This window comes from Oncorhynchus nerka, linkage group LG25 (genome assembly GCF_034236695.1).
Source record: "Oncorhynchus nerka isolate Pitt River linkage group LG25, Oner_Uvic_2.0, whole genome shotgun sequence".
Classification (NCBI taxonomy): domain Eukaryota; kingdom Metazoa; phylum Chordata; class Actinopteri; order Salmoniformes; family Salmonidae; genus Oncorhynchus; species Oncorhynchus nerka.
The window spans coordinates 9,490,344-9,514,384 of record NC_088420.1 but is presented as its reverse complement, the minus strand read 5'-3'; the positions used below and the strand labels follow the sequence as shown (position 1 = coordinate 9,514,384).

Below are 24,041 nucleotides of genomic sequence, written 5' to 3'. Positions count from 1 at the left end.
GTCCCCCGGTTTCCTACTGATCTCCTACTCACAACACCGCAACCCTGTCGCCTGACAATACATCGACTCCGTTGCCAGATTGCCCTGTCACTCACTGTTCAGTGGCGGGTTGCCAGATTGGCAGATTTCAGCGTGTCAGTCCATGTCTATGAAAAGAGCTCATTGGTTACCGAATGCAAACAATGTTGACGCTAAAAATGGAGGGATAATCTGTTTAGTAGAGACCACACTGGTAAACCCGACCCCTCGGTGGGCGCCCACACACAGGATACCAAAGAGCTGTGATGTCATTAAATCACTTTACTGTAGCCAAAAAGAGGGTGATTAGACTACAGACCTGTGCGACTGATAGGAAGACAGAGAAACACAGCCCTCTTATCAGCCAATAGGTTTAAAGCAAGACAGTACCTTATAAAAAGGGTGAAACTACAACCGACCTCCACAGAGAACTCATTATGTACCCTCAATAGATAGCAGCACAATTGTGATTAAGCTTGTTATTAACGTTAGACGATTCAAAATGTCTTACTCCTTTTCATTTTCAGTCTGCAGATGGCAATTTAGATCGGCAGTAAATTCATTAAATATAACGGGGCGGCAGGGTAGCCTAGTGGTTAGAGCGTTGAACTAGTAACCGGAAGGTTGCGAGTTCAAATCCCTGAACTGACAAGGTACAAATCTGTAGTTCTGCCCCTGAACAGGCAGTTAACCCACTGTTCCTAGGCTGTCATTGAAAATAAGAATGTGTTCTTAACTGACTTGCCTGGTTAAATAAAGGTATAATTTAAAAAAAAATATATATATATATATAAAAATTAAAAAAAATGTGTGACTCAAAGTGAGGAGGTGATTTAGTACCAAGGCTTCTAATCATAAAAGAGACTTTCAACGCCTCGGTGTACCCAGAGATAAACACAAAACAGCATGCCGTTTACACACACACACACACACCTTCAACCTCTCAAATGACTCCATGGGGCAGCAGGTAGCCTAGTGGTTAAAGCGTTGGGCCGGTAACCAAAAGGTTGCTGGATCGAATCCTTGAGCTGACAAGGTAAAAATCACTGTTCCCCGGTAGGCTGTCATTGTAAATAATGATTTGCCTTCAATAAAAAAAAATAACTAAAAAAGTGAATCATGGCCACAACGAATGGGATCATTACATCATCATACTGCAACGGTGAATCTCTCGCTCTCAGCATGATGGGAACTGCACTGTACTGGCGACTAGGGTGTGATGAGCCCACAGAAAACTGGGTCATCACATAACCAGCTCTGGATTCCACTGTCCTACAGTACAGAGCTGAGAATAGGTTTGGAATATGGCCGCCGGGCCACCCAACATGGAACATTGAATGGGAATGTAGTTCTTGTAAATCAAATGTTATTGTGGTTAGCATAAACACAATCCCAGTACCATGATAGATACAGTAGAACATGCCTTCTCAGTGTCAGTAAGTTCTGTTTTGCCTGGCTCGCAGCACTGAACCAAATTCCCTCCAAAGTGGATCTGATTCAAGATCTGATTCCAGATCTGATTCAAGATCCGACAGCAGTGTCTGTTTTTTTTGTTGCAAAACACACCACCTTATAATAATTTTAAAAATTCATTTTATTCAAGGGTTACGGCAGCACCCTCAGCACCCCCTACGTCCTGCGGCCGTGGGTGGAACGACCCGGTAGACTAACAATTGTTTACAGTATATTTACGTTAAAATAAAGCCAGAAATACAAGCATTTCACTACACCCGTAATAACATCTCTGAAGATATGTGTACGTGATCAATACATTTGATTAAAAAATATATATTTTCTGAAATGAATGTATTAGAATGGCTATTTTGTTTTTATTCACGGGTATTCATCCGTTGGATCCTTCGTCCGTTGGATCCTTCGTCCGTTGGATCCTTCGTCCGTTGGATCCTTCGTCCGTTGGATCCTTCGTCCGTTGGATCCTTCGTCCGTTGGATCCTTCGTCCGTTTGATCCTTCGTCCGTTTGATCCTTCGTCCGTTTGATCCTTCATCCGTTTGATCCTTCATCCGTTTAATCATCCATCCGTTTGACCCTTCATCCGTTTGATCCTTCATCCGTTTAATCGTTGGTTATACAACTACCGTGCCAGCCCTAATGAACTAAACTCCCAACTCAGCTATGGACACGGGTACTGCTCTACGACAGCCCATGCCTAAAGAGTCCGTTTTCAGGACAATACTTCTGAGGCCGTCCTCTACAAGGATACAGAAAACTGGGCTATAGTGAATGAAGAGCTGTTTGTTTCCCAATACATTGGCAACAACACACGTGGCCAACACCCTCTATTCACAGCCTAGGAGACAACAACAGACCATGTGTCCATCCATTCTGCTCAGCCCAGGAGACAACAACAGACCATGTGTCCATCCATTATGCTCAGCCCAGGAGACAACACACACACCATGTGTCCATCCATTATGCTCAGCCCAGGAGACAACACACACACCATGTGTCCATCCATTCTGCTCAGCCTAGGAGACAACAACAGACCATGTGTCCATCCATTCTGCTCAGCCTAGGAGACAACAACAGACCATGTGTCCATCCATTCTGCTCAGCCTAGGAGACAACAACAGACCATGTGTCCATCCATTCTGCTCAGCCTAGGAGACAACAGACCATGTGTCCATCCATTCTGCTCAGCCTAGGAGACAACAACAGACCATGTGTCCATCCATTCTGCTCAGCCTAGGAGACAACACAGACCATGTGTCCATCCATTCTGCTCAGCCTAGGAGACAACACAGACCATGTGTCCATCCATTCTGCTCAGCCTAGGAGACAACACAGACCATGTGTCCATCCATTCTGCTCAGCCTAGGAGACAACAACAGACCATGTATGTGTCCATCCATTCTGCTCAGCCTAGGAGACAACAACAGACCATGTGTCCATCCATTCTGCTCAGCCTAGGAGACGACACACCATGTGTCCATCCATTCTGCTCAGCCTAGGAGACAACAACAGACCATGTGTCCATCCATTCTGCTCAGCCTAGGAGACAACAACAGACCATGTGTCCATCCATTATGCTCAGCCTAGGAGACAACACAGACCATGTGTCCATCCATTATGCTCAGCCTAGGAGACAACAACAGACCATGTGTCCATCCATTATGCTCAGCCTAGGAGACAACACAGACCATGTGTCCATCCATTCTGCTCAGCCTAGGAGACAACAACACAGACCATGTGTCCATCCATTCTGCTCAGCCTAGGAGACAACAACAGACCATGTGTCCATCCATTATGCTCAGCCTAGGAGACAACACAGACCATGTGTCCATCCATTATGCTCAGCCTAGGAGACAACAACAGACCATGTGTCCATCCATTCTGCTCAGCCTAGGAGACAACAGACCATGTGTCCATCCATTCTGCTCAGCCTAGGAGACAACAGACCATGTGTCCATCCATTCTGCTCAGCCTAGGAGACAACAGACCATGTGTCCATCCATTCTGCTCAGCCCAGGAGACAACAACAGACCATGTGTCCATCCATTCTGCTCAGCCTAGGAGACAACAACAGACCATGTGTCCATCCATTCTGCTCAGCCTAGGAGACAACAACAGACCATGTGTCCATCCATTCTGCTCAGCCCAGGAGACAACAACAGACCATGTGTCCATCCATTCTGCTCAGCCTAGGAGCCAACAACAGACCATGTGTCCATCCATTCTGCTCAGCCTAGGAGACAACAACAGACCATGTGTCCATCCATTCTGCTCAGCCTAGGAGACAACAACAGACCATGTGTCCATCCATTCTGCTCAGCCCAGGAGACAACAACAGACCATGTGTCCATCCATTATGCTCAGGGATACAAACCCATATAATGGCTTCCAGTGAAAAATAGAAAAATAAAGGGGGGAAAAATTAGAGAGAGAAGGCTATAGAGAGAGAGGAGAGAGAAGGCTATAGAGAGAGAGGAGAGAGAAGGCTATAGAGAGAGAGGAGAGAGAAGGCTATAGAGAGAGAGGAGAGAGAAGGCTATAGAGAGAGAGGAGAGAGAAGGCTATAGAGATAGAGGAGAGAGAAGGCTATAGAGAGAGAAGGCTATAGAGAGAGAGAGGAGAGAGAAGGCTATAGAGAGAGAGGAGAGAGAAGGCTATAGAGAGAGAGGAGAGAGAAGGCTATAGAGAGAGAAGAGAGAGAGAGAGAGAGAATGCTAGAGAGAGAGGAGAGAGAAGGCTATAGAGAGAGAGGAGAGAGAAGGCTATAGAGAGAGAGGAGAGAGAAGGCTATAGAGAGAGAGGAGAGAAGGAGAGGGAGAGGAGAAGGCTATAGAGGGAGAGGAGAGAGAAGGCTATAGAGGGAGAGGAGAGAGAAGGCTATAGAGAGAGAGGAGAGAGAAGGCTATAGAGAGAGAGGAGAGAGAAGGCTATAGAGAGAGAGGAGAGAGAAGGCTATAGAGAGAGAGGAGAGAGAAGGCTATAGAGAGAGAGGAGAGAGAAGGCTATAGAGAGAGAGGAGAGAGAAGGCTATAGAGAGAGAGGAGAGAAGGCTATAGAGAGAGAGGAGAGAGAAGGCTATAGAGAGAGAGGAGAGAGAAGGCTATAGAGAGAGAGGAGAGACATCAAACTCCAACAAACCAGAGCTGTGGTTTGTGAGGACAGAGTTGACAAGATCTATTCCAGACAGATCCCATTGTCCACCATGCTTTGTATTACATAATATGAATATACACACTGCACACACTAGATGCCTGTCCGTTTGCCTGGTTTACCCAGTGTCCTTAGCTCTTTGGACTGCCTTAGTTCCATAATGATAATTTTATCAGTCTCTTGGAACTTTTGGTGCCAACATGACACCCTTTAAACAGGAAGTTGACCTAACTCTGTGTACAGTAATACCCTTTTCACACCCTGTAAACAGGAAGTTGACCTAACTCTGTGTACAGTAATACCATTTTCACACCCTTTAAACAGGAAGTTGACCCCTAACTCTGTGTACAGTAATACCCTTTTCACACTACTGACATGAGCCGGGCCACGAGGAGCTGTACTGTGCTGGTGTGGTGAAGCACGCAGCCTAGTTGTTGGAACTGTGCTTAAAATAACAATCTGAAAAGAAAGTATCAGAGCCAGGACAGTACAGTAGTGAGAACAGAGTATTCATATCAGAGCCAGCACAGTACGGTAGCGATAACAGGGTATTCATATCAGAGCCAGCACAATACAGTAGTGAGAACAGAGTATTCATATCAGAGCCAGCACAGTACAGTAGTGAGAACAGAGTATTCATATCAGAGCCAGCACAGTACAGTAGTGAGAACAGAGTATTCATATCAGAGCCAGCACAGTACAGTAGTGAGAACAGAGTATTCATATCAGAGCCAGCACAGTACAGTAGTGAGAACAGAGTATTCATATCAGAGCCAGCACAGTAAGGTAGCGATAACAGTGTATTCATATCAGAGCCAGTACAGTACAGTAGTGAGAACAGGGTATTCATGCGTCAGGTGTACTACAGTGAATAATTTAAAAGCCGTTGCCACGTGGACTCACTTTGAGGGACGAGGAGACGTACACCATGTCCTCCAGGCTGAAGTGGCAGCAACGGTTCAGATGCTCCTGACAGAAGTCCTGCACCAGCTGCAGGTTGTACAGGCTGTCCGCCAGCGACATACACTCCTTCAGACAGATATCTGACAGGGACAAAGACGGCTCTGAGAGACAAGTGCTGCACCAATCAACTTGGAAGAGAATCAGGAAGTGGAATGTCTGTGATGACGAAGGCAGTTAATAATGCAGATGGATTTGTCCCTTCGTTGTCTGGGATTTACCGATCAGGGATTAGGATAATGGATGTTTTGCACAAGGTACTCAAGACGTTTTCGTAGTGTAAACAGAATCATTAAATCAATCATCACTGGTGGGGTTCAGTACAGAGCTGTGTGTTTGTGCGTGCGTGCGTATATATATATATATGTATGTGTGTCCCATCCACTTCATCAATAGGTTAATGAGATTAAGGATGAGTTGATTATGAGGTTTGATTTTCATCACTAATGGCTGATGGCTCACTCAGTCCTCCTGGGACATGAAAGGCTAGCCAGAGGAGAGCCCTTAACACCTTCAGATTCAGTGAGGCCCCTGGAGAGGGTCATGTGTTGATCAGATCAAATTAATGTTTATTGGTCACAGTGAATCGCTGGCTTGTCAACTCTTCTCAACAATGCAGAAAAATAATAATATCAATCAAGAATGAAATGCACACACTCTCCCCTCTCTAACACACACACACACACACACACACACACACACACTCCCCTCTCTAACACACACACACACACACACTCTCCCCTCCATAACACACACACACACTCCCCTCTCTAACACACACACACACACACACACACACACCCCCTCCCCACGGTGGTACTGTGTAGAGGTGTACCTTCCAGTCTGATTAGCTGTGGGCAGTAGAAGTGCAGCAGAGCGGCCAGGGCGCAGCCGTCTACGGTGTCCTTCAGCAGGTTATCGACAGGGGGGATCCAGGGCCCCTGCTGGGCAACAGTCTGCTGCTCCTTCCTGGAGCGAGTCTGGAGCGCCATGGGACGATACACACGGAAAAAACAAAGAAATACACAGACAGACATGTTGGAATCACCGTATAAAATGTGTCTCAGTGTAAGTTTGACATTATTCTGAAATTGTTTGAAAATAAAAGAAAGCGACACACTCTAGGAGCTCAGATGCAAAAATGTGTTTACCAACGTTTCGACAGCCAAGCTGTCTTCATCAGGGTATATAATGTAGGGAGACACCATGGCAATACTACATCTGACATCCAGAACAAGACATAATGTAATCATATCCAACAATATAAGACACAAAAATCACCCTGCTTCAATCACATGGTCAGTAACCTCCTAATCTAATTCAGAGAAACTTGGACGGAAACTTGAGTTAACTGCAAAAATAAAGCGTCACCAATAACTGCAATTACATGTTGACGTTCGTGTGTGGAATGATGACATTTACCATGGAGATGGCGGTGAGAGACAGTCCCTATGGAAACGGACAGATGGAGGGGGATAAGACCAGCGCTGGTCAGCTGACTTACAGGTACCAGTTTCATGTATTTAATTTGGAGACTTCAGGAGCAGAGAGAGAGAGAGACAGAGAGACAGAGAGACAGAGAGACAGAGAGAGACAGAGAGACAGAGAGAGACGGAGAGAGAGACAGAGACAGAGAGACAGAGAGACAGAGAGAGAGACAGAGAGACAGAGAGACAGAGAGACAGAGAAACAGAGAGACAGAGAGAGAGAGAGAGAGACAGAGAGAGAGAGAGAGAGACAGAGAGACAGAGAGACAGAGAGACAGAGAGAGAGAGAGAGAGAGAGAGAGAGAGAGAGAGACAGAGAGAGAGAGACAGAGAGAGAGAGACAGAGAGAGAGAGAGAGAGAGAGAGACAGAGAGACAGAGAGACAGAGAGAGAGAGAGAGACAGAGAGACAGAGAGACAGAGAGAGAGAGAGAGAGAAACAGATAGACAAGAAGAGAGGTATAGTCCAGTCAGCATTAGACTTTGGGTCTGTTTTGCTGCCGAAGATGTCAAACAGAGGATCCTCTCATGTCAAACAGACATCTTTCCTTGAGACAGCTAACTAGTACAGGACACACAGCAGAAACCAGGAGGATTTGAAGTCTAAATTGTGACTGTTCTCCCAGTTGAAGAAACCATGTTAGTAGATGTGTTTTTGGTTCCTGTATTACTGTGGACATTGCTTTGTGCCTTTAGTGGGATGGTCACTTTTATGTGTACATCAAATCAAATCGTATTGGTCACATACACATCGTTAGCAGATGTTATTGAGAGTGTAGCGAAATGCTTATGCTCCTAGATCCGACAATGCATTTCTATAGTAAAATGGCGACGGAGATGAAGGCAGGTTTTTTGTTTGTTTATTTCCGCTGTTTGTAACTTTTTAAGTAATTAATTAATTAACATATTTTGTACATAATGTTGTCGCTACCATCTCTTATGACCGAAAATAACTTCTGGACATCAGGACTGTGATTACTCACCACGGACTGGCAGAATCCTTTTTTTCCTTTAATGAGTCTGACGAGTCAGACGCGAATGATATACTGCTTTCTCAGGAAAGCAGGCCCAGATCCCCGTGATTTGTGTGAAGAGGAGGCGGAGATAAAGGGGCCGGAGGGCGGGCTGCCTTCTGAGAATTTGTAGGCGATTGAATAAACCCCCACTCCCTTCCATTCTGCTAGCAAACGTGCAATCTTTGGAGAATAAAATAGGTGACATACGCAGAAGATTAATCTACCAACGGGACATTCAAAACTGTAATATCTTATGCTTCACGGAGTCGTGGCTGAACGACGACATCATAAACATACAGCTGGCTGGTTACACACTGTATCGGCTAGATAGAACAGCGGCGTCTGGTAAGACAAGAGGCGGCGGACAATGCATTTGTGTAAATAACAGCTGGTACACTATATCTAAGGAAGTCTCGAGCTATTGCTCGCCCAAGGTAGAGTATCTCATGATAAGCTGTGGACAACACTACCTACCTAGAGAGTGTATCTGTATTTTTCGTAGCTGTTTACATACCACCACAGCATTGAATAAAAATGTAAACAAAATGTTTATTTAACTAGGAAAGTCAGTGAAGATCAAATTCTTATTTACAATGACTGCCTAGGAACAGTGGGTTATAACTGCCTTGTTCAGAACAACAGATTTCTACCTTGTCAGCTCGGGGATTCGATCTAGCAACATTTCTGTTACTGGCCCAACACTACAACCACCACAACCACCTGCTGCAAGAGGCGGTGCTCCTAGTAGCCGGGAACTTTTTAATGCAGGGAACTTAAATCTGTTATACCAAATTTCTATCAGCATGTTAAATGTGCAACCAGAATGGAAAAACCCCCAACTCTAGACCACCTTTACACCACACACAGAGATGTGTTCATAGCTCTTCCTCGCCCTCCATTTGGCAAATCTGACAATAATTCTATCCCCCTGATTCCTGCTGACAAGCAGGAAGTACCAGTGACTCGGTCTATAAGTGGTCAGAGGAAGCAGATGCTAAGATACAGGACAGTTTGACAGCACAGACTGGAATATGTTCCGGGATTCCTCCGATGGCATTGAGGAGTAACACCACATCAGTCACTGGCTTCATCAATGACGTCGTCCCCACAGTGACATATATACTGAGGGACTTGTTCAGCTCCATCCATAGTGGTCTTGAAAAGCCTCCCTAAACCATGTTACTGATCAAATACTAATTAGAAGTGATGGTTTGATGCTTTCAAACCAATTACATTTTCTGCTTTCAATTATGGTTGGCATGTCGCAACAATGTCCGAGAAGGCTACAGGGGAGGGCTACAGGGGAGGGCTATAGGGGAAGGCTATAGGGGAAGGCTATAGGGCAGGGCTACAGGGGAGGGCTATAGGGGAGGGCTATAGGGCAGGGCTATAGGGCAGGGCTATAGGGGAAGGCTACAGGGGAAGGCTACAGGGGAGGGCTATAGGGGAAGGCTATAGGGGAGGGCTATAGGGGAAGGCTATAGGGCAGGGCTATAGGGGAAGGCTATAGGGCAGGGCTACAGGGGAGGGCTATAGGGGAGGGCTATAGGGGAAGGCAGGGCAGGGCTACAGGGGAGGGCTATAGGGGAAGGCTATAGGGCAGGGCTATAGGGCAGGGCTATAGGGGAAGGCTATAGGGAAGGGCTATAGGGCAGGGCTATAGGGCAAGGCTACAGGGGAGGGCTATAGGGCAGGGCTATAGGGCAGGGCTACATGGGAGGGCTACAGGGGAGGGCTACAGGGGAGGGCTATAGGGGAAGGCTATAGGGCAGGGCTATAGCGCAGGGCTATAGGACAGGGCTATAGGGCAGGGCTATAGGGCAGGGCTACAGGGGAGGGGGGAGGGCTATAGGGGAAGGCTATAGGGCAGGGCTACAGGGGAGGGCTATAGGGGAAGGCTATAGGGCAGGGCTATAGGGCAGGGCTATAGGGGAAGGCTATAGGGCAGGGCTATAGGGCAGGGCTATAGGGCAAGGCTACAGGGGAGGGCTATAGGGCAGGGCTATAGGGCAGGGCTATAGGGCAGGGCTACAGGGGAGGGCTACAGGGGAGGGCTACAGGGGAGGGCTATAGGGGAAGGCTATAGGGCAGGGCTATAGCGCAGGGCTATAGGACAGGGCTATAGGGCAGGGCTATAGGGCAGGGCTACAGGGAAGGGCTACAGGGAAGGGCTACAGGGCAGGGCTATAGGGCAGGGCTACAGGGCAGGGCTACAGGGCAGGGCTACAGGGCAGGGCTACAGGGCAGGGCTACAGGGCAGGGCTACAGGGCAGGGCTATAGGGCAGGGCTACAGGGCAGGGCTACAGGGCAGGGCTATAGGGCAGGGCTATAGGGGAGGGCTAAATTGGGGATAACACACAGCAAAGACAGAGCTAGCCAAGACTACCACTAAAACCCCTTTAAAGAGCCCTTAGGCTTGGTCCTAATCCCAACCGTCCACCACATCAATCAACTTGCTGTTCTGTTCTCGCTCTCTGACAAGTCACTTCCTCTTCAAAAAGACATGTTCAATTTATCCTGCACAGATGTGCAACTTAAAAGGATTACTGATGTGTTTTACTCTGCTCTGCCATTGCCTTCGCATTGACAGTGTCTGTTTGGTTTCCCAGCATACTGTGCTGCAGCTTAAAATAAAACCTGGGTCACCCTAGTCAGCTTTTCTTTGTCCCGATGACTGCAGCACATCTGTCCTGGCAGGGTACACGGACCTGAACCAAACCGGCAACTCAAAGAGCGGGACAGATTTTGGGAGCGACTGGAGCTAGTATCTAGGTCAAAGCGCCCGGAGAGAGAGAGAAAGAGAGAGAAAGAGAAAGAGAAAGAGAAAGAGAGAGAGAGAGAGAGAGAAAGAGAGAGAGAAAGAGAGAGAGAAAGAGAGAGAGAAAGAGAGAGAGAGAGAGAGAGAGAGAGAGAAGGGAGCGAGAGAGGGAGGGAAGGGAGCGAGGGAAGGGAGCGAGCGAGCGAGAGAGCGAGGGAGGGAAGGGAAGGGAGCGAGAGAGGGAGGGAGGGAAGGGAGCGAGAGAGGGAGGGAGGGAAGGGAGCGAGAGAGGGAGGGAGGGAAGGGAGCGAGAGAGGGAGGGAGGGAAGGGAAGGGAGCGAGAGAGGGAGGGAGGGAAGGGAAGGGAAGGGAGCGAGAGCGAGAGGAGAGCGAGAGGGAGGAGGGAGGGAGGGAGGGAGGGAGGGGAGGGAAGGGAGAGGGGGAAGGGAGCGAGAGAGGGAGGGAAGGGAGCGAGAGAGGGAGGGAAGGGAGCGAGAGAGAGAGAGAATGGAGCGAGAGAGAGACGGAATGGAGCGAGAGAGAGACGGAATGGAGCGAGAGAGGGAAGGGAGAGAGTGTGTGCGTTCTGTGTTGATGGGGGTGGGGTTAATAACCCTTGCTTAATCTGTGTGCCATCTAGGCTAACACACACACACATAATGTGCCAGTAACATTGTTACAGGAACAGAGTGCTTTCAATAACAAGCACATCGGTCTGGTGAACATTGTACTATATTGGGAAGTGGCAGTGGCTAGAGCCAAGCAGTGGCTGGAGTCTAGCAGTGGCTGGAGCCTAGCAGTGGCTGGAGCCTAGCAGTGGCTGGAGTCTAGCAGTGGCTGGAGTCTAGCAGTGGCAGGAGCCTAGCAGTGGCTGGAGTCTAGCAGTGGCTGGAGCCTAGCAGTGGCTGGAGCCTAGCAGTGGCTGGAGTCTAGCAGTGGCTGGAGCCTAGCAGTGGCTGGAGCCTAGCAGTGGCTGGAGCCTAGCAGTGGCTGGAGCCTAGCAGTGGCTGGAGTCTAGCAGTGGCAGGAGTCTAGCAGTGGCAGGAGTCTAGCAGTGGCAGGAGTCTAGCAGTGGCAGGAGTCTAGCAGTGGCAGGAGCCTAGCAGTGGCAGGAGTCTAGCAGTGGCAGGAGCCTAGCAGTGGCAGGAGTCTAGCAGTGGCAGGAGTCTAGCAGTGGCTGGAGTCTAGCAGTGGCTGGAGCCTAGCAGTGGCAGGAGCCTAGCAGTGGCAGGAGCCTAGCAGTGGCTGGAGCCTAGCAGTGGCTGGAGCCTAGCAGTGGCTGGAGCCTAGCAGTGGCTGGAGCCTAGCAGTGGCTGGAGCCTAGCAGTGGCTGGAGTCTAGCAGTGGCAGGAGTCTAGCAGTGGCAGGAGTCTAGCAGTGGCAGGAGTCTAGCAGTGGCAGGAGTCTAGCAGTGGCTGGAGTCTAGCAGTGGCTGGAGTCTAGCAGTGGCTGGAGTCTAGCAGTGGCTGGAGCCTAGCAGTGGCTGGAGCCTAGCAGTGGCTGGAGTCTAGCAGTGGCTGGAGCCAAGCAGTGGCTGGAGCCTAGCAGTGGCAGGAGCCTAGCAGTGGCTGGAGTCTAGCAGTGGCTGGAGCCTAGCAGTGGCTGGAGTCTAGCAGTGGCTGGAGTCTAGCAGTGGCTGGAGCCAAGCAGTGGCTGGAGCCTAGCAGTGGCAGGAGCCTAGCAGTGGCTGGAGTCTAGCAGTGGCTGGAGTCTAGCAGTGGCTGGAGCCTAGCAGTGGCTGGAGCCTAGCAGTGGCTGGAGCCTAGCAGTGGCTGGAGCCTAGCAGTGGCTGGAGTCTAGCAGTGGCTGGAGCCTAGCAGTGGCTGGAGTCTAGCAGTGGCTGGAGCCTAGCAGTGGCTGGAGTCTAGCAGTGGCTGGAGTCTAGCAGTGGCTGGAGTCTAGCAGTGGCAGGAGTCTAGCAGTGGCAGGAGTCTAGCAGTGGCTGGAGTCTAGCAGTGGCAGGAGTCTAGCAGTGGCAGGAGTCTAGCAGTGGCAGGAGCCTAGCAGTGAAGAAACATTTATTTCACCTTTATTTAACCAGGTAGGCCAGTTGAGAACAAGTTCTCATTTACAACTGCGACCTGGCCAAGATAAAGCAAAGCAGTGCGGCACAAACAACAACACAGAGTTACACATGGAATAAACAAGTGTACTGTCAATAACACAATGGAAAAAAGAAAGTCTATATACAGTGTGTGCAAATGGCATGAGGTGGTAAGGCAATAAATAGGCCGTAGGAGCAAAGTAATTACAGTTTAGCAGATGAAAACGGGATGTGCAGATGATGATGTGCAAGTAGAAATATTGGTGTGTAAAATAACCAATAGGGTCAATGGGTGTCCAGCCCAGGGACAGGTCTGTTCTGGGGTCAATGGGTATCCAGCCCAGGGACAGGTCTGTTCTGGGGTCAATGGGTGTCCAGCCCAGGGACATGTCTGTTCTGGGGTCAATGGGTGTCCAGCCCAGGGACAGCTCTGTTCTGGGGTCAATGTGTGTTCAGCCCAGGGACAGGTCTGTTCTGGGGCCAATGGGTATCCAGCCCAGGGACAGGTCTGTTCTGGGGCCAATGGGTATCCAGCCCAGGGACAGCTCTGTTCTGGGGTCAATGGGTGTTCAGCCCAGGGACAGGTCTGTTCTGGGGTCAATGGGTATCCAGCCCAGGGACAGGTCTGTTCTGGGGCCAATGGGTATCCAGCCCAGGGACAGCTCTGTTCTGGGGCCAATGGGTATCTAGCCCAGGGACAGCTCTGTTCTGGGGCCAATGGGTATCCAGCCCAGGGACAGCTCTGTTCTGGGGTCAATGGGTGTTCAGCCCAGGGACAGCTCTGTTCTGGGGTCAATGGGTGTCCAGCCCAGGGACAGCTCTGTTCTGGGGTCAATGGGTGTCCAGCCCAGGGACAGCTCTGTTCTGGGGCCAATGGGTGTCCAGCCCAGGGACAGCTCTGTTCTGGGGCCAATGGGTGTCCAGCCCAGGGACAGGTCTGTTCTGGGGTCAATGGGTGTCCAGCCCAGGGACAGCTCTGTTCTGGGGCCAATGGGTGTCTAGCCCAGGGACAGCTCTGTTCTGGGGCCAATGGGTATCCAGCCCAGGGACAGCTCTGTTCTGGGGTCAATGGGTGTCCAGCCCAGGGACAGCTCTGTTCTGGGGCCAATGGGTGTCCAGCCCAGGGACAGGTCTGTTCTGGGGCCAATGGGTGTCCAGCCCAGGGACAGCTCTGTTCTGGGGCCAATGGGTGTCCAGCCCAGGGACAGCTCTGTTCTGGGGCCAATGGGTGTCCAGCCCAGGGACAGCTCTGTTCTGGGGTCAATGGGTATCCAGCCCAGGGACAGCTCTGTTCTGGGGTCAATGGGTATCCAGCCCAGGGACAGCTCTGTTCTGGGGCCAATGGGTGTCCAGCCCAGGGACAGGTCTGTTCTGGGGCCAATGGGTGTCCAGCCCAGGGACAGCTCTGTTCTGGGGTCAATGGGTGTCCAGCCCAGGGACAGCTCTGTTCTGGGGCCAATGGGTATCCAGCCCAGGGACAGCTCTGTTCTGGGGTCAATGGGTATCCAGCCCAGGGACAGCTCTGTTCTGGGGCCAATGGGTGTCCAGCCCAGGGACAGGTCTGTTCTGGGGCCAATGGGTGTCCAGCCCAGGGACAGCTCTGTTCTGGGGTCAATGGGTGTCCAGCCCAGGGACAGCTCTGTTCTGGGGTCAATGGGTGTCCAGCCCAGGGACAGCTCTGTTCTGGGGCCAATGGGTGTCCAGCCCAGGGACAGCTCTGTTCTGGGGTCAATGGGTGTCCAGCCCAGGGACAGGTCTGTTCTGGGGTCAATGGGTGTCCAGCCCAGGGACAGGTCTGTTCTGGGGCCAATGGGTGTCCAGCCCAGGGACAGGTCTGTTCTGGGGTCAATGGGTGTCCAGCCCAGGGACAGGTCTGTTCTGGGGTCAATGGGTGTCCAGCCCAGGGACAGGTCTGTTCTGGGGTCAATGGGTGTTCAGCCCAGGGACAGGTCTGTTCTGGGGTCAATGGGTGTTCAGCCCAGGGACAGGTCTGTTCTGGGGCCAATGGGTATCTAGCCCAGGGACAGCTCTGTTCTGGGGTCAATGGGTATCTAGCCCAGGGACAGCTCTGTTCTGGGGCCAATGGGTATCTAGCCCAGGGACAGCTCTGTTCTGGGGCCAATGGGTGTCCAGCCCAGGGACAGCTCTGTTCTGGGGCCAATGGGTATCTAGCCCAGGGACAGCTCTGTTCTGGGGCCAATGGGTATCCAGCCCAGGGACAGCTCTGTTCTGGGGTCAATGGGTGTCCAGCCCAGGGACAGCTCTGTTCTGGGGTCAATGGGTGTCCAGCCCAGGGACAGCTCTGTTCTGGGGTCAATGGGTGTCCAGCCCAGGGACAGCTCTGTTCTGGGGTCAATGGGTGTCCAGCCCAGGGACAGGTCTGTTCTGGGGTCAATGGGTGTCCAGCCCAGGGACAGCTCTGTTCTGTGGTCAATGGGTGTCCAGCCCAGGGACAGGTCTGTTCTGGGGTCAATGGGTGTCCAGCCCAGGGACAGGTCTGTTCTGGGGCCAATGGGTATCTAGCCCAGGGACAGCTCTGTTCTGGGGCCAATGGGTGTCCAGCCCAGGGACAGCTCTGTTCTGGGGCCAATGGGTGTTCAGCCCAGGGACAGCTCTGTTCTGGGGCCAATGGGTGTTCAGCCCAGGGACAGCTCCGTTCTGGGGCCAATGGGTGTTCAGCCCAGGGACAGCTCTGTTCTGGGGTCAATGGGTGTTCAGCCCAGGGACAGGTCTGTTCTGGGGTCAATGGGTGTTCAGCCCAGGGACAGCTCTGTTCTGGGGTCAATGGGTGTCCAGCTCTGGGACAGCTCTGTTCTGGGGTCAATGGGTGTCCAGCCCAGGGACAGCTCTGGGACAGTTCAGTTCAGGCATGCGGGTGAGCAGGAGACTGTCTCTGTACACTGACAGCTCACATCAGCATCAAACAGCCGCTATCTTCGTCTCTAGACAGGGTGGAGTGGGGAACAGACACACACACACACACACACACACACACACACACACACACACACACACACACAGCCAGCCAGCCAGCCACTTCATGCCAGGTCTCTGCAGGCACATTCTGGTGGGGCATCAGTGACATTTCCTCCAGAGAACTATATCACACAGCTAGCCAGCCACACAGCCAGCCACACAGCCAGCCAGCCACACAGCCAGCCACACAGACATTTCCTCCAGAGAACTATATCACACAGCCAGCCTGCCAGCCACACAGCCAGCCAGCCACACAGCCAGCCACACAGCCAGCCAGCCACACAGCCAGCCAGCCAGCCAGCCACAGACATTTCCTCCAGAGAACTATATCACACAGCCAGCCAGCCATACAACCAGCCAGCCAGCCAGCCAGCCACACAGCCAGCCACACAGCCACACAGCCAGCCACACAGCCACACAGCCAGCCAGCCACACAGCCAGCCAGCCAGCCAGCCACACAGCCAGCCAGCCAGCCAGCCACAGACATTTCCTCCAGAGAACTATATCACACAGCCAGCCAGCCACACAGCCAGCCAGCCAGCCACACAGCCAGTCAGCCACACAGCCAGCCACACAGCCAGCCAGCCACACAGCCAGCCAGCCACACAGCCAGCCAGCCAGACATTTCCTCCAGAGAACTATATCACACAGCCAGCCAACCACACAGCCAGCCAGCCAGCCACACAGCCAGTCAGCCACACAGCCAGCCAGCCACACAGCCAGCCAGCCAGACATTTCCTCCAGAGAACTATATCACACAGCCAGCCAGCCACACAGCCAGCCAGCCACACAGCCAGCCAGCCACAGACATTTCCTCCAGAGAACTATATCACACAGCCACACAGCCAGCCAGCCAGCCAGCCACACAGCCAGCCAGCCAGCCACAGACATTTCCTCTAGAGAACTATATCACACAGCCACACAGCCAGCCAGCCAGCCACACAGCCAGCCAGCCACAGACATTTCCTCCAGAGAACTATATCACACAGCCAGCCAGCCAGCCAGCCACACAGCCAGCCAGCCAGCCAGCCAGCCAGCCAGCCAGCCACAGACATTTCCTCCAGAGAACTATATCACACAGCCACACAGCCAGCCAGCCAGCCAGCCACACAGCCAGCCAGCCAGCCACAGACATTTCCTCTAGAGAACTATATCACACAGCCACACAGCCAGCCAGCCAGCCACACAGCCAGCCAGCCACAGACATTTCCTCCAGAGAACTATATCACACAGCCAGCCAGCCAGCCAGCCACACAGCCAGCCAGCCAGCCAGCCAGCCAGCCACAGACATTTCCTCCAGAGAACTATATCACACAGCCAGCCAGCCAGCCAGCCACACAGCCAGCCAGCCAGCCAGCCAGCCAGCCACAGACATTTCCTCCAGAGAACTCTAAGAGTTTTCTCAAGACTCCTTTAGAGATGTAATGACATTCTCTCCATAGAACATGTTCACTAAAGGGGTTGTGACGCAGAGGAGGGAACAGTCTGGCAGGCCCAGCCACTGGCAGACCCAGCCACACTAACATGGCAGGGTTAAGACCAGGACAAGCTGCCATGACAGGGGTTACCACCAGGACAGGCTGATAAAAAACATTTCTAGATGGGCACGCAGAGAAGAGAGGAGAGACGTTGGATGGGATGGGATGGGGGAGGGGGGGAGGAGAGGAAGGAGAGTGAAAACGAAGAGGGAAATCAGGAGAGGAAACAAGGGAAAGAAGGGGAGGAGATGAGGGAAGAGGAGGGAAAGAAGGGAAGGAGATGAGGGAAGAGGAGGAAAAGAAGATGACATCATCTCTCTCTCCCTCACTTGCCAGTTTTGCTGTGTCAGAGGCCATGTTACCATGTCAACCCTGCTGCTCAGCCGACCATAAAACTGAACCAGCCTGCCTGATGACATGATTGTTCAGAGCCAAAGAGCATGACTCAGCTGGCACAACAACCTGTCGTAGGGCATCAGAGAAGCCTCACGTAGCATGTTTTATGAAACACGCTAGCTAGACACAACAACTCCTAGATAGGTAGTCTGCTTTCTTGTTTGACCTGTGTGTGTGTCCCAGACTAAATGACTTGTCTTGTAAGTATCATTGAAAGGACTTGACGTAACATTTTTCACTGTGTGGGGTGTGAAGAAAGTACAGGAGAGAAAGTAGCCTGGTCCCAGATCAGTTTGTGCCAATGGGGCATGACAATAAACAGAGGAGTTGGCAGGACACCACAAACAGATCTGGGACCAAGCTGAGTAAGGGCATTGCATAGACATATCATGCTGTTCATGTTGACAATGAGCTTGCCTGGTGCTGCTATAACATAACATATAAATATTGAGGCTTAAATATGGAATGATATTAGTGACAGCAGAGATTGAATTCGAATACAAACCGTTTTGAATCTGTATTGCAAAAAAATAATAATCTATGATTAAATGCATACATTGAATTTGCATATCTAACTGTTAGACCAGGTCATTGAAATGTAGAAGATGCTCCTAAAACCAGAATAAAAAGGATGGAGTGGAGTGGGTAGGAAAGAAGGCCGAAGAAGAGAGGACGAGACACTCACCCCTGGCCTGCCAACAAGCTCAGCTCTCTTCCTTTCTCTCCTCCGCTCCTGACCAATGATATCCTTCAAATACTCATTTACCTGATTAAAAGAGGGAGAGAGTGAATTATCTTGTTAATTGGAGGGCTTCCGTGATCTTTGACTGTACAGAATCTTGTTTTACCACAATACATTGCCAAACCGAAATATGTTTCTCTTAGTTCTGCTATTATGGTATTTAACCTTTATTATTTTCTTACTGTTATGTAAGAATGTCACAACTATGATATAAGAAAGGTTTACAAAAGTCCCTTCAAAAGCTTTACAAACCTTCCAGCAATTTGACTTGCCTAGTTAAATAAAGGTGAAATAAAATAAAATTAATAAAAATATCCCTGTAGTTGAAAGATACATTATTGGAGTTCAAAGGTTATCAAAGGTTATCAATGTCTGCAGTGTGCCACATGCTTTCCCCGAAAGATTCCATGACAACACCAGTTGTTGTGTGTGTGTGTGTGTGTGTTGTGTCATGTGTCTATATGATTATCCAAAATTAAATCTAGAATCGGCTTCCTATTTCGCAACAAAGCATCCTTCACTCATGCTGCCAAACATACCCTTGTAAAACTGACCATCCTACTGATCCTCGACTTCATTTACAAAATAGCCTCCAACACTCTACTCAGCAAATTGGATGCAGTCTATCACAGTGCCATATGTTTTGTCACCAAAGCACCAAATACTACCCACCACTGCGACCTCTATGCTCTCGTTGGCTGGCGTTTGCGTCATATTCGTCACGCCAAACCCGCTGGCTCCAGGTCATCTATATGTCTCTGCTAGGAAAAGCTCTGCCTTATCTCAGCTCACTGGTCACCATAGCAGCACCCACCCGTAGCACGCGCTCCAGCAGGTATATTTCACTGGTCACCCACAAAGCCAATTCCTCCTTTGGCCGCCTTTCCTTACAGTTCTCTGCTGCCAATGACTGGAATGAATTGCAAAAATCACTGAAGATGGAAACTCATATCTCCCTCACTAACTTCAAGCACCAGCTGTCAGAGCAGCTCACAGATCACTGCACCTGTACATAGCCCATCTGTAAATAGCCCATCCAACTACCTCAACCCCATACTGTTATTTATTTATTTTATATATTTTCCTTTGCACCCCAGTATCTCTACTTGCACATTCATCTTCTGCACATCTATCACTCCAGTGTTTATTGCAAAATTGTAATTATTTCACCAGTATGGCCTATTTATTGCCTTACCTCCCTTATCTTACCTCATTTGCACACACTGTATATATACTTTTTCTACTGTATTATTGACTGTATGTTTGTTTATTCCATGTGTAACTCGGTGTTGTTGTTTGTGTCTGCTTTGCTTTATCTTGGCCAGGTCACAGTTGTAAATGAGAACTTGTTCTCAACTGGCCTCCCTGGTTAAATCAAGGTGAAATAAAAATAAAAATAAATGAAAAATGTCTGTGTACAGGTGTGGAGTGGTGTGTGTGTAAATAGGTAAGATTGTATCAAAGACTGTGTGTTTTAGTGTTTGGGTCTCCAGCAGGCCAGAGCTGGACGCCACCCAGTGTTCCCAGCAGAGGAATGTAAGGCCCAGTACAGAGGAATGTAAGGCCCAGTACAGTCCAGTACAGAGGAATGTAAGGCCCAGTACAGAGGAATGTAAGGCCCAGTACAGTCCAGTACAGAGGAATGTAAGGCCCAGTACAGAGGAATGTAAGGCCCAGTACAGAGGAATGTAAGGCCCAGTACAGAGGAATGTAAGGCCCAGTACAGAGGAATGTAAGGCCCAGTACAGTCCAGTACAGAGGAATGTAAGGCCAAGTACAGAGGAATGTAAGGCCCAGTACAGAGGATTGTAAGGCCCAGTATAGTCCAGTACAGAGGAATGTAAGGCCAAGTACAGAGGAATGTAAGGCCCAGTACAGAGGAATGTAAGGCCCAGTACAGAGGAATGTAAGGCCCAGTACAGTCCAGTACAGAGGAATGTAAGGCCCAGTACAGAGGAATGTAAGGTCCAGTACAGAGGAATGTAAGGCCCAGTACAGAGGAATGTAAGGCCCAGTACAGAGGAATGTAAGGCCCAGTACAGTCCAGTACAGAGGAATGTAAGGCCCAGTACAGAGGAATGTAAGGCCCAGAACAGAGGAATGTAAGGCCCAGAACAGAGGAATGTAAGGCCCAGAACAGAGGAATGTAAGGCCCAGTACAGAGGAAAGTAAGGCCCAGTACAGAGGAAAGTAAAGGCCCAGTACAGAGGAAAGTAAAGGCCCAGTACAGAGGAATATAAGGCCCAGTACAGAGGAATATAAGGCCCAGTACAGTCCAGTACAGAGGAATGTAAGGCCAAGTACAGAGGAATGTAAGGCCCAGTACAGAGGAATGTAAGGCCCAGTACAGAGGAATGTAAGGCCCAGTATAGTCCAGTACAGAGGAATGTAAGGCCCAGTACAGTCCAGTACAGAGGAATGTAAGGCCCAGTACAGAGGAATGTAAGGTCCAGTACAGAGGAATGTAAGGCCCAGTACAGAGGAATGTAAGGCCCAGTACAGTCCGGTACAGAGGAATGTAAGGCCAAGTACAGAGGAATGTAAGGCCCAGTACAGAGGAATGTAAGGCCCAGTACAGAGGAATGTAAGGCCCAGTATAGTCCAGTACAGAGGAATGTAAGGCCCAGTACAGTCCAGTACAGAGGAATGTAAGGCCCAGTACAGAGGAATGTAAGGCCCAGTACAGAGGAATGTAAGGTCCAGTACAGAGGAATGTAAGGCCCAGTACAGAGGAATGTAAGGCCCAGTACAGAGGAATGTAAGGCCCAGTACAGAGGAATGTAAGGCCCAGTACAGTCCAGTACAGAGGAATGTAAGGCCCAGTACAGAGGAATGTAAGGCCCAGTACAGTCCAGTACAGAGGAATGTAAGGCCCAGTACAGAGGAATGTAAGGCCCAGTACAGAGGAAAGTAAGGCCCAGTACAGAGGAATGTAAGGCCCAGTACAGTCCAGTACCATCGATCACCACATTCTTTTGGAGAGATTGGAAACCCAAATTGGTCTACATTTACATTTACATTTAAGTCATTTAGCAGACGCTCTTATCCAGAGCGACTTACAAATTGGTGCTTTCACCTTATGACATCCAGTGGAACAGCCACTTTACAATAGTGCATCTAAATCTTTTAAGGGGGGGGGGGGGGGGGTGAGAAGCTAAAACTGGACAGATGATGCTAATTCTCACAAGAAAACCACTTATTTTCTCCAAAACCAAGCAAATTATATGGCCATGATAATTAATCAGTAGTCGACCACAAGGGAATTGAATATGTTTTTTCTGTGTTTCTTTGTAGCAGTACCATGACACATGGATATGGTCATGTTCAACACGGAAAAGTTCTGGCCTGGTTTAGATCTCATCTGTCAGAAAGATATCAGTTTGTCTCTGGAGGGTTTGTCCTCTGACAAATCAACTGTAAATTTTGCTGTTCCTCAAGGCTCCCTTTTAGGACCACTTTTGTTTTCACTATATATATATATACATATATATATATATATATATATATATATTCGGAAAAATAATGTTAACTTTCACTGCTATGCAGATGATACATAGCTGTGCATTTCGATGAAACATGGTGAAGCCCCAAAATTGCCCTCCCTAGAAGCTTATGTTTCAGACATAAGGAAGTGGATGGCGGCAAACGTTATACTTTTAAACTCGGACAAAACAGAGATGCTAATTCTAGGTCCCAAGAAACAAAGAGATCTTCTGTTGAATTTGACAATTAAACTTGATGGATGTACAGTCGTCTCAAATAAAACTGAAGGACCTCGGCGTAACTCTGGACCCTGATCTCTCTTTTGACGAACATATCAAGACTGTTTCAAGGACAACTTTTTTCCATCTACGTAACATTGCAAAAAAATCTGAAACTTTCTGTCCAAACAATGATGCAGAAAAATGTATTCATGCTTTTGTCACTTCTGGGTTACACTACTGCAATGCACTACTTTCCGGCTACCTGGACAAAGCACTAAATAACTTCAGTTAGTGCTAAACACGGCTGCTAGAATCCTGAATGAACCAAAAATTTGGTCAGCCCTCATTAACACTAAGGCAGCATCTCACTCACACTAAGGCAGCATCTCACTAACACTAAGGCAGCATCTCACTAACACTAAGGCAGCATCTCACTAACACTAAGGCAGCATCTCACTCACACTAAGGCAGCATCTCACTCACACTAAGGCAGCATCTCACTCACACTAAGGCAGCATCTCACTAACACTAAGGCAGCATCTCACTAACACTAAGGCAGCATCTCACTCACACTAAGGCAGCATCTCACTCACACTAAGGCAGCATCTCACTCACACTAAGGCAGCATCTCACTCACACTAAGGCAGCATCTCACTCACACTAAGGCAGCATCTCACTCACACTAAGGCAGCATCTCACTCACACTAAGGCAGCATCTCACTCACACTAAGGCAGCATCTCACTCACACTAAGGCAGCATCTCACTCACACTAAGGCAGTATCTCCCTGTCCCCTATATAGAGCACTATATTTGACCAGGGCCCTGTGGGACGCACCCTAACACTCCCCCCTCCACTGTCACAGAGACAGGCCCAGGGCAAGACCGCCCCCACACAGAACAACATGCACAGTCGGTCCCAAATCACCCCCTAGCCTTTTCCCTTGGCCCCATCCCTTTGATTCATTTAATTTATTCATACATGGCGTGGGGGGGGGGTTCATTTAAAATGCCAAGTGTAAATTGTTAAACAATACATTGGAATTAAAAAAAAGTTGAACCCTTCTCAGTAGACATTGTACAGATTTTCAGAGGGTGTCTTGTCCTGCAGAGGGGGAAAGAGTGTGGCTTGTCCTGCAGAGGGGGAAAGAGAGTGTGGCTTGTCCTGCAGAGGGGGAAAGAGTGTGGCTTGTCCTGCAGAGGGGAAAGAGTGTGGCTTGTCCTGCAGAGGGGAAAGAGTGTGGCTTGTCCTGCAGAGGGGGAAAGAGTGTGGCTTGTCCTGCAGAGGGGGAAAGAGAGTGTGGCTTGTCCTGCAGAGGGGGAAAGAGTGTGTGGCTTGTCCTGCAGAGGGGAAAGAGTGTGTGGCTTGTCCTGCAGAGGGGAAAGAGTGTGTGGCTTGTCCTGCAGAGGGGGAAAGAGTGTGTGGCTTGTCCTGCAGAGGGGGAAAGAGTGTGTGGCTTGTCCTGCAGAGGGGAAAGAGTGTGTGGCTTGTCCTGCAGAGGGGAAAGAGTGTGTGGCTTGTCCTGCAGAGGGGAAAGAGGGTGGCTTGTCCTGCAGAGGGGGAAAGAGTGTGGCTTGTCCTGCAGAGGGGGAAAGAGTGTGGCTTGTCCTGCAGAGGGGGAAAGAGTGTGGCTTGTCCTGCAGAGGGGGAAAGAGTGTGGCTTGTCCTGCAGAGAGGACAAGAGTGTGGTTTGTCCTGCAGAGGGGGAAAGAGTGTGGCTTGTCCTGCAGAGGGGGAAAGAGTGTGGCTTGTCCTGCAGAGGGGGAAAGAGTGTGTGGCTTGTCGTGCAGAGGGGGAAAGAGTGTGGCTTGTCCTGTAGAGGGGGAAAGAGTGTGGCTTGT

The 24,041-nt window shown here is 49.8% G+C and overlaps 1 protein-coding gene across 1 annotated transcript in view; it reads right to left on the bottom strand.

The window, feature by feature from the left end:
- Positions 1–24,041, bottom strand: part of LOC115109020 (calmodulin-regulated spectrin-associated protein 2-like) — a 107,370-nt gene that overhangs the window by 32,301 nt on the left and 51,028 nt on the right. Inside the window, exons 4-6 of the mRNA XM_029633562.2 lie at positions 18,441–18,521; positions 6,436–6,580; positions 5,544–5,683 (exon numbers count right to left, since the gene is read on the bottom strand). Coding sequence (XP_029489422.2) covers positions 5,544–5,683; positions 6,436–6,580; positions 18,441–18,521 — 366 coding nt within the window. The remainder of the gene's footprint in view (positions 1–5,543; positions 5,684–6,435; positions 6,581–18,440; positions 18,522–24,041) is intronic.